This window comes from Rhea americana, unplaced genomic scaffold (genome assembly GCF_003343005.1).
Source record: "Rhea americana isolate MKP2758 unplaced genomic scaffold, rheAme1 scaffold_148, whole genome shotgun sequence".
Taxonomy (NCBI): Eukaryota; Metazoa; Chordata; class Aves; order Rheiformes; family Rheidae; genus Rhea; species Rhea americana.
The window spans coordinates 25,723-36,680 of NW_028185572.1; the positions used below are offsets into that span (position 1 = coordinate 25,723).

The 10,958-nt window shown below is 40.9% G+C and overlaps 1 protein-coding gene across 1 annotated transcript; it reads right to left on the reverse strand.

The window, feature by feature from the left end:
* Positions 1–1,734: 1,734 nt before the first annotated feature.
* KCTD21 (potassium channel tetramerization domain containing 21) lies at positions 1,735–10,913 on the reverse strand. The gene is made up of 2 exons (XM_085299242.1): positions 10,012–10,913; positions 1,735–3,153 (listed from the first exon to the last, which is right to left on the reverse strand). The coding sequence occupies exon 2, from the start codon at positions 3,121–3,123 to the stop codon at positions 2,341–2,343; it is 783 nt and encodes a 260-aa protein (XP_085155368.1). The 5' UTR covers positions 3,124–3,153; positions 10,012–10,913; the 3' UTR covers positions 1,735–2,340.
* Between the last annotated feature and the right edge of the window lie 45 nt (positions 10,914–10,958).

A 10,958-nucleotide genomic window follows, 5' to 3' on the forward strand; every position in this document is an offset into this window, starting at 1 on the left:
TGCTGATAGGAAAACAAATTACTACGAATAAGTATTCTTTTGGTCCCAACATACAAAAACTCCTGCTACAGGTAATGTAAAATCTACACTCGATGGGTTTGGTTAAAAAAAAAACCTGCCAGCAGCCCCTAAAAGTTGTGTTGCCACTAAATTCCGCAAAAGCTTATCTGCTTCAAGGTACAGATTTGATGAAAGTAGGTTTACATATGACATTTTACAGACCATTATAATCTCATTTGAAGAGGTCAACACTGAATGTCCAACTGACTGAAAAATTCATGGTGGAAATGAGATTCACATAGGAGTTACTTTGCTTTATCAGTGGCATGTAGGAACTTCTGGAATGGATTACACCCATTTTATAATTCAGGACTGGAAGGCCGGGGAAAAGTCCTTCCTAATGCAGCTAAARCTAAAAGAATATGGTGACTCAAGCTGGAACTTGGCCAAAACATCCTGCTTAAAATCAGGATTCATGAGAATTGCCAGGTTTAATGATTCTGAGAGCTTCGGTCCTACTCAGTATTGCCAGCAATATGTCCCACTTGTAGTGGACTGGTTTTGCACCAGTTCAGACAGGGAAGTGGTTTGTAACAGGCTGTCAAGAGTTGCAGAGTGTGCATATTTACCATCCACTTACTGGTATATGTTGCATGCAATTACAACTTGGGACAGTAGAACTACGTTCATCTCACTGGTTTTTACAACAATAACAAAGCAGTTCTCCTTTATGCTGTTCACGTGTAAGCTTGGTGGTAACAACAGACTCACTTCTTTGAAAAATAAGCACATGAGCAAGACTGAACTTTGCAGTCTTGTACTAAAAAGCTTTTGGAAGCAATGAAATTCTAAACATGACAATTAGGTTACTGGATGCCCTCTGGACCATTTTATTTTCTCTTCTGTCTCGTTAGGGATAATGAGGAAAGTTCCAGAGGGTCTCTCAGGCACACATAGCAATTTGGTTAAAAGTATCTTAGCTGCCTTTCCCTAAACTTAATTAGCTGAGAACGAACCATCCTGAATGTGGACAGAAGTTATGCTTAGAGCTAACATGCAGCTAGTAGAGTACAGCTGTCGTAATAGCACAGACTAGGCACTGAGGAAGAGACTTGACCATTGTCATCACCTGTTGTTTCCCCCACTTTACCTCTCTGACAATCTAGTGCTAAAGCCAAGCCAGTGGGTAAACATTTTTGTGGTGGTYTAACTATTTCACAATGATGTAAAAAACAGCTCAAGGTACAGAGCAAAACAGCCTCTGTTCTAATGAAAAATACTAGGCATAACCTTATAGACAGGTTGTCTTTTCAGGTGGGATCTGTCCTATTTACAGACCATCCCCTACACTCCAGGCACTGCTGAAGGGAAGTTTGCCCCCCCAAAAAGGCCAGGTCCAGGCTCCGACATTCAGAAGATAGAGGGGGTCTTTGTCTGTCTCAACCTCAGAAAGTGTTTTCAGCATCCTCCTCCAGACAAGTACAACGTTCTAAGAGAAAGAAAAGGACTAGTTGTCTTTGATTTCTTCAGAATGTAAAAGTAAAGGTTTATGAGCATCCAAAGTAAAGTTCACCTCTACCCACAATCTTCTCCGTTCGTAAGAACATCATTCGCTTTGCTACGGCTTCCTTGGTCATTCGCAGTGCCAGTCACATCACTGAAACACAGCTTCCTTGAAAGCAGAACAGAGTACCTCACAGGGTTCAGAAAGCAARCAAACAAACAAAAGTCAGCTTCAAGTGGCAACAGAAATCTTTGTTTAAACCATTCAGACATAATCCCCTATTCATTTGCAGTTTGCATTCTCCTTTACAGCCATAGTAAGTGTGCATGTGGGGAAACTTCTCTGCCAATCCATGAAAACTTCGTGGGCGCTCTACACAGGGGCAGATGACAAAGCAAGAAGTGGAAATCTGTTCCCTGGATTGTCCACTGTTGCAGCTCCATGGCATCTTTCTCTGCATCTGATCTCCAGATACTTGATTACTGAACCATCACATCACCCTTGCAGTATAGGTTAAGGATCATTCCCATTTTCCAGTTGGACAATAAAAGAAGGGTGGAAGTTAAGTGACTTTCCCCACAATTGCACAGCAGGTCAGAGGTGGAGGCAGAAACAGAATCAATCCTTAATCCAGGAGATGGACAATATTCCTTCTGATTAGAATAYAGACATATTCTGAAAGATCATATTGGTAAATATATTAAAGGAAAATCATCCCCTTGTTAGTGACTCTTACTCCAGATTAGCATGATTCTGAATTAGGCTGTAATTGTGTTTTAAAGGGAAACACTTAACCTAAGTTATCTCCATGCTGTTAACATAATAAACAGACATTCTTACTTGTACCGAATTAGGCGAATAATCTTATTTTTCATGAAATCTGATGTATGTGGGTGAGAAGAATCTATGCAGAAACCATCACCCATGGCTATTTTTAGCACTTCTTCCACAAACACCTGGAAACTATTGATTTGCTTATTATCAGGCACCACCCAGAGTCTCTTTAAGTTCTGCCTAGTGTAYTCCTCCTCTGGTAGACCTTCCACACTTGCAACCCAATCTAAGGTCAAATGGTTGGGATCTTGTAGATAGCTGGATATTGAAGAGAGATTTCCATTGAAACAATAGTAAAGTTTGGAACCTAGAAGCTTCAGGAACAGACATGATGTGGAAAAGATATGAGCACTGAACACTTCCATATTGGAGGAAGACAGACTGTAGATCTGGGGTGCTTCTCGAACAGTGAAGTGCACAGTCTGTGTCTTCTGATCAAGGGTGATGTTAAGCATGGCATTTTTCTCAGCTTTAGAAAGCTCCACCTCCTTCTCCTGCAAGGCCTCAATCAGTGGTTGAATTTGATAAAAATCTACCTCTCGTCGAAGTAAGCCCATTTCCTGAAAGTCTTCAGGGAGGTCCAAGTGGGAAGTTCTTAAGAAGTTCAGGATATAGCGGAAGATTTTGCCATCTCTGTCAATAAAGCAGTTGCCTTGGCTGTCCTTCTTGGTTGGCATCTTCCCACTAAACATGGCCCCCAACATGGAGTCTGGAAAGCTGGTCAGGGTGGACAGAGAGGTGGTATAGAGTTTTCCTCCAACATTGAGCGTGATAGGCTCTGACATGATGGAAAAGTCACGATGCTGGGACTAATTCTAAAAAAAAAAAAAAAGAAAAAAAGAAAAAAAAATCCAACACCACACATTTACTTGTTCAATAGCGTAAACTACAGGGGAAAAAGTCCTAAATACATAATGGTAATGTCATGACAATAATTCAACATAGAAAATAGAAATGGAGACATACTTTTGGAAGGCCAACAGACTTTCCACACTGCTTTATCTGGTTCAGGTTAACTAGTGCTGGAAAGCATGAGTCTTCCAAAATGCTGCAATTACTGCTAACTGCAAAATCTGAACAGAAGAACTAGTGCTGACTTCAAAGCAAGAGTTGTATCCTGTGTCCTATATCCCTCATGAAAACAGAATTTAGAGGGAAAAGAAGGAGCAGACAAGAACCAGACACATCCCAGCATCTTTGTGGCCTCTGACTATATAACTAAAGCAGCAAAGCTCCTGCAGCAGTATCCCCTGACACAAACTTGTATGAAGCCATCCTACTAGGCAGCATGTGCCCATGACAGTCTGCAGTTTCATTCACTAAAAATCCTCCAGGCTTTCTACTTCCAATATGCTTTACCTGAGCAAACATTTYCTAGTTAATTGGGGCTGCATCTTCAGTTGACATAGCTTCTGTGCAGCTCCTCTGCTGTCAGCTGAGACAAACTGAAGATGAGATTTGATGATGTTAAGCCATTCTRACTTCTCACTGTCTCTGAAAGGGAYACATCTCTCTTCCTCCTCCACCATACATTCCTTCTCTCTTACATCAGCTCTAGCACTTTTCTGACCCCATGGTGAGACAGGTTAGGGAACAGAACTATCAGTGTTCACTGTTTTCTATTTAGAGTACATTTCTGCTAGTTTAACTTCCTGGACCATCTTGATTGCCAGGGCTGGTGCAAGGGAAGAGGAGGGAGCTGTGATCCCCTTTTCATTTCAGATMAACTCAACCGTATTGAAAAGCTGTGCCCTCATTTATGCTAGCTGAGGTCCTGGAAATGAAGCTGAGGATCTCTGCTCAGTTTCACGTCCATTTTTTTTTTAGTGTCTGCCAAATCCAAAACCATCAACAGCTCCCTCCCAGTTTTATTGTTTGAATCCTGCAGATACTGCTGAAAAGAATATTTCAAAATAAGCAGAAATCCCATCAGTGTTTGCTTGCAGAGGGAGGAGGATGCTCTTGCTGTAGTCACTGTGGTCATTCAACAGAAAGCAGCCAAACGGCTCCCTTTAGAGTAAACTTAAGTGCAGACATTTCAATAATTAGTCATGGAATAATCGTAGACACCATGACACCATTATTAGCTCTGGAGTCACAGCAAAATACAGATAGAAAGAACATGACCTTGTACTGTAACATCAATTCTTTTATGGCTGCTGAAACCAGAATAATAGTGGTAATAGCACTCCTTYCATCCCTAGATCCTTAAGCATTTTGCAAACATTCAAAAATGAGGGCTCAAAATAGCCTTCTGAGAGAGGTGATTATGAACCTCGTTTCTCAGAACAGAAAACTAAGGCATGGAGAGCTTGACGCCTCTGTTCTCCAATCTTGGTGCCCATTCTTAGCTTATTATTTGAACTACCAAGTACTCAACTGCAAAGGGGCCATTGGCTTCTCAGCACTTTAAGTACTCTAAAACAAATACACTTGTAGATAGCAAGCACATTTTGATATGAACAAGTTAACCACAGTTACAGGTCACAGGAACATTTGTATTTAATTTCTACTTGAAATCTAGCATTTCTCTATTCTTTAGCCTTCTTTAGCCTCTAACACACAGCGTATATGCCACTGCACAAAAATTAATGGAAAGAATCAGATTTCTAAATCCACAGTGTGAATCCCTTACTCCCATTTATTCAATAAAATTGACAAATAAGGTCACATATGTACACCAATACACTCCTCCTCCATCCCAGCTGAAGACCATTCTTGTTACTAACTTTTGCCAAATACAGCCTGAAAAAAAAAAGCTATTTATTTTAGTGTTAAACAGCACTCAGTACTGTGGAGCATATTTCTTGTATCTCACTCAGCGTATTTCGTCCTCTTGAAGACTTACACACAATTTATAGAGAAAAAAAGCTACTTAAATCATATGCAGGCTTGGCCTGGTCTAATTCTGTAGTACAAGTGACTGTCATTTTTTTTCCCCCTAAGGGTTTGTAATATGTCTGTAAAAGAGTTACTGCAAACACAACCTGACATTCACAAAAACAGCCCCAAAATGGATTTTTTTTTAAAGTCTAATCAAAGTTCAAAAGTGTTCCCCAAAGCACACTGCAAATAAAGCAGATTGTAGAACTAGGACTGACAGTGACCCCAAAAGGCATATTCATAATTTCCCTTCACTGCTACCACTCAGTCTGCTCTAAACAGCCCCAATTCTTCTATTCTTTCATCGTAAGTCATGTTTGCAGATGTCTGATTGTATTTGAGACCAAGCTTGATCATCTGCGCCAATGGGGTAGTTTTCTCATGTCCTCTGCCAGTCAGCCAGCTGCAGAGTGCCATGTTTGACATGTTTCCCTCACTTTGCATGTGGCAGCCTTCACTTGCTGTAGCCCGTTGTCAGGAGTCATGACCTAAAGACCACTGGATGGTTCATAGGTTCAGTGACAAGACATAGACTTTCGTGTCAAAATCAACATCTACCCTAGGTTTATTCTGATTTGAGAACTTGCTGCCTATGTAAGTTCAATGAGAAACAGATKACTCGGTCCAATTTGAATGGACGACGTTAAAAAGAAAAATCTCATAACTGGATTCTTTATCAGTAGTCTCAAAAGGGATGCTGCCAACAAAATAAGGCAGTAATATGAGCTCTTCTAAATCAAAGATAATGTCTATGTTGCCAGCAACCGCATCAGGAATTTGATCAGACTTTAACTGTGCTAACTCCAGCACTGAAAGAGTTCTGGGTGTACCAGCCACGGCTCGGCACCGACAACGTGCCCCAGACTCTCAGGCGGGTTCTGCTCTCCTCTCCCACGTCCAAGCCTGCGCTGCTCACACACGTGCTCACACACGTGCTCACACACGTTCCTTCGAAGTTCTGCTTACGGCCGTGCAGCTGACCCATGAAGGCTGGATTTCAGTCTTTCGGGATATCAAGTTGCTTTTATTTTGTACGTCCCCACTGCCCCCCAATACTGCATTCACTTTGAATTAAACAGTTCACGATGTAAACATCTGGTGATGCCCTGTCCATAGATAAAGTTGCAGGATGGCTGCTGTGCAGATGCCATACATAAAATGGAATGAACATACGAGGAGCTAAACGTCTGCTTTTGCTTAACTCATTTTGCTAGTTACAGTTTTATATCTTCGCAGCACGGTACAAACAAGATAGATTGGATAGTCTGGCAACGTTTGAAATACCCAAAACCAGCACAGATGGGCACGCATACTTAAGTTGGATACATCACAGATTTGGACTTAATGCATTGAGCAACCAATGTATTTGATTCTAGCCAAGGAGTGAATGGCAATCTTTGCTGCTTTTTCCTCATAAATGTTAACTCAAAGGCAGATGAAATGAATGGCCAGTGTGCTCATAAAACCAGCATTTGCTGCCCCTACCCTAGTTTATGAGGACCAAGTACTTCCTTAACGAACAGAAAGGCTTCCCAAGAATGCAGTACAAGAGGTAACTTCAGTTTAGTGGTATTTACACAAGAATGAGGTAAGACAGCATCTGATCTTGGACATGGGTGGCTATAACTTGCAGTCAAAGCACTAAAGACAAGTACAAATTGGGTTATGGTTCCCGGAAGCAGGAAATTACAGTAAAGCATTTTGTGTAGCTGCTCCCAAAGTTGTGCTTAAAATTCATTCAAATCAGATCAGCTAGAAATCTAATTGAGAGCTGAAGATGCAAATTTAGCTGAAGAACACAAGCTGTATTATGTGCTATTAGAGTGATTTGTATTTAAATATACTTTTCTTTAAAACAAATTTTAAATTAAGGAAAAAAGTCAACGGTTAATTTATAGTCATGATTTTTCAAAATAAATTATTAAATAGAATACAGTCATTAAAATTGTTTTATACAATATGATGTATTATGCAATAGTTATAAAAATATTATAAGTAGTTATATATAGTAATATATTATAAAATATTTGAATTGAAAGAAATGAGCAGTGTTTTACATTGCAGCTTTTGGAAAAGTTAAGCTACTGAATGCTAGAGGCTGCTATCTGAGCATTTGCACAAGCCAAGGTTTGTAAATTTTAAATTAGCTTTTACTAACAGGAGTATCTTCAGCAAGTGCAAAGGTAACATTTCTGTAATGTCCTTCTATTCGGCTACCTTAGCTCATCAAATAATTGGGTCAAACTGGAAGAGAGACTGAGTTGAAATAGCAGGAAGGTATGAAACAGTGTGCGAAGGGGCAAAATCTGCCTGTTTTCGCTTAATCAAGGTCTTCATGTTTATCAGCTCATTTCCTTCATTATAGAAAATACTTCCTTTGATTAATAATTTTAAATGTAAAACATCTTTGGATAAGCTTATTTCCCCTCTTATGCATTCATCACATTTAAGAGAGCTTTAATTAGCTAATAAATAAAATTCCACATACATAATTTAACTGAGTTTTTGTCCAACTTGGGAGAAAATACCACTATACAAATAATCATCTAAAAAAGCAACATTCATGATTTGCTAACATAAGTAAAATGTAAAAAAGCAGAATAAATATTGCTAAGTATTTAACCACTTGGGAAAGTGTACAGCTGTAGTGCATCCTAGTCAAAAATGGAGTTTGAGGTAAAGTCTGCAAGTTACAAACATGTTTTTGCAGCTTCCAAAGAAATGGATATTTCCTTCAGAAAACATACCTACCTACCTACCTATATATATATATACACATATATATAAAGCACATGAAAAAACAATTTAAAAAATCAGTTGTTGTTTATTTAGATTAAAATTGATAATTTAGATCATTTCAGGTAAAAATACTCTACCCTGAAACAACAAATTTATGAAATACCAAACAGATGTGCTAAGCTTAGCTCTGTTTAGCAGTCTCACTGAAGATAGGAAGAAAGCTGTCTCTTCATTAACAAAATACACATAATACTGCTTTAAGCAGGAGCTATAAGTACYAGTAGGGGTAGAGAAAATGTGCAAAGGATACTAAACAGACCAGGAAACAACATGAAGCTTTTTGTTTGGGAAAATGTGTATCAGTATCTTGATTTCCCTGACAAKTAAACCCAAATGCAAATAATGACTAGGAGTGAGAAAATAAAAACAATACAGGAACTAAAGCAGCAGTAACTGATTAAAAACACAGATTTAACTTTATAAGTGTCAGGGAAGGAAAACGAGCCAACTGCTTGGGAGTTCAGAGGCGACACGTAGGGTTAACACGCTGATCATGCTGTCATTCAGAGACTCTCATTAATGAATCAATTAAAGCAAACTAATAGAGAGACGTGATTTGGTAGAAGTGGATCATGATGAGCTGTTAAAAGCAGGGTTCCCAAAGAGTAGCCCACAGGCTGCTGATGGCCTTTGCAACCTTTACATGTGACCTACAAAAAAGCTTTTAAAATTGTAGCATTCCCTGACAGAACCAGCTAATGGATGCTTCGATGGCTGTAGCATCTTTTCCTGCCTCTCTGGTACCAAGGTTGTCCTTGGTGTCGAGCTTTCAGCCTCTCAAATCCAGAAGCAGCTGAAYGCAATGGATTTGTCATGCAGTCGGAGCCTGGAGAGCTCTGCAACCATGCTCCCCTACCCAGAACTACAGCAAGATGTAGTAATACAGGGTCAGCTACACGATCATTTTTCCTGTTTTGATTTTGTACATAAGGTACTGTATTGCAGATTAATTTAGTAATATAGCCTTCAATATTCCACCAACAAAACATCCCTCCACCACTGAAACTTTGGAAACCTGCATTTAAAACAGTCAGCTTAGTTAAGAAATAGTTGAGGAGTAACAATAGACTGCAAAATATATATACAGCAAAATAAGAGATGAATTATTTAGGCTGGCACATTGAAGAATGCCTAAGTGGCAATAAAATTAAAGCAAGACAGGGAATATTTATGATAAGCATCAGGAAGAAGAGCCAGACTAAAATCTATCTGGCTTTTGAGTATTGCCCAAGAGAACTGGTGAGAGCGACATCAGTTGGATAAATGTTAAAAGAGGCCAATCAGGTAATGCATTATAGGAAATAACTTCTGCCGTGGTAGGGGACAGATTGATTTCAGCCAGAGAAAAGGTATGAAAAAAAAAAAAAAATCCTCAGCACCTCTTCATTGGCAGCTGGAGACTTTAAATATGGTTCTACAGGAAAACAGTTTTTCCAATTACTGGGCTCCAGTCTCTTTCATTAGAGTACATTAATGTCAAGTGCATAATCAGCTAAAGACATTTCCTTCTGCCGAACACTTGTTCTGTCTTCAACTTTGTTCCAAATTCCCCGCACTTAGCAGGTATCACTTTGCTCCACTATGTCTTACTAAAACAGAACAGTTCATTTTGAGGTAAAAATTCCATTTTCCACGAAATACCCAGGCRCTAAGAAAACCATCCGTAACTTGTGCAATCTACCTCTGGACACGTGCAGTGGTACCAGCCCCTGGAAAACACGTTGACTTCACCTCTAGACTAATTTTGTGTCTTGTGCCTTTTCAAGATGATTTCTCAAAAGAAATCGAGACAGGCAGCTACGAAYTTGTGCCCCACTTACTTAAGTAACTTGTAGTTACCAGAACTACAAACAGCCCCAAGACAGTTCTGGGTAGYCTGAAGTCCCCTAGGCTGTGACAGGTAGGGGAAACAAAASAAACAAAAAAACACAGGGAAGAGCAGAAACAAAGTAAATAGTTTTTAGAAAAGAAACATAAAAMCCACCACTTACCTAGCTGAAGCCAGAGAAGCCGAAGCCAGTGGATATCAAGTCAGAGCTGAGTTTAAGGAAGGATTTGAGACAAGATCTGTAGCAACAAGGTGCTTAAATCTTGGCATGCAGCTGATCCAGATTTACTTATCTAAGTTGWTCCTCAAGTCTGAAAGATTAAACATTCATGATACGGTTTCCCTGCGCTATGTGCTTATTTATACTAATTTTACCGAGCAGAACTCAGTGTTTTCCCACAGCTGCAGGGCAGAAATTGATCCCACCTAATTTTGGACACTTGGCTGAGGCAACCCAAGATCCTGAGGGTCCATGTGGCACCCACGCAGAGACAGGGTGGCACTTGCAGAGGGCCCTTCAGATCTTAGGYGGGCTAAATCAACCTCCGGAGGTGATTCCCTCCAGTAAGTCTAGTACAGCACTTCAGTCAGAGCCTTAAAATTCAGTAGGGTGAACCCGAGCGTGGCGCGTGTGCCAAAAGCAATATATCCCGAAAGGCAGAGGCCTGGGGCTAGCAGCTAGCTTGGCTTCAGGACCGCTGTTGCGCAACGGGAATTTTCCAGCCCGCGTTTCGCGAAGGCCACTCGCCTCCCTCCTTACTCGGCTGATGCAGAACCGATTTCTGGCCCAGCCGGGGACGCCCCGGGTTCGGGGAAGCGCAGGAGGGGGCTCAAACTCCCAGCAGGCGCGAGACAGGAAACGGAGCCGGCCTTTTCCTTCGGCTCTCGGGCAGGGATGCGAGATCTCTGGGAGCGATGCGAGAGCGGCCAACAGCACAGCGACGCGTGCTGTCCCCGCAGCGCTCCGGAGGACGGTTAGCTATCTGCTAGCTACTTGGATTTTGTTTTCTAATGTTGGCTCCACTGGAGACAGAAATAGCCGGCGAGAGCCCAACAGCAGCAAAGCGTGCACCCGAGCTTCCCCGGCGCCCGCGCTTTCTGGCAGGGAGA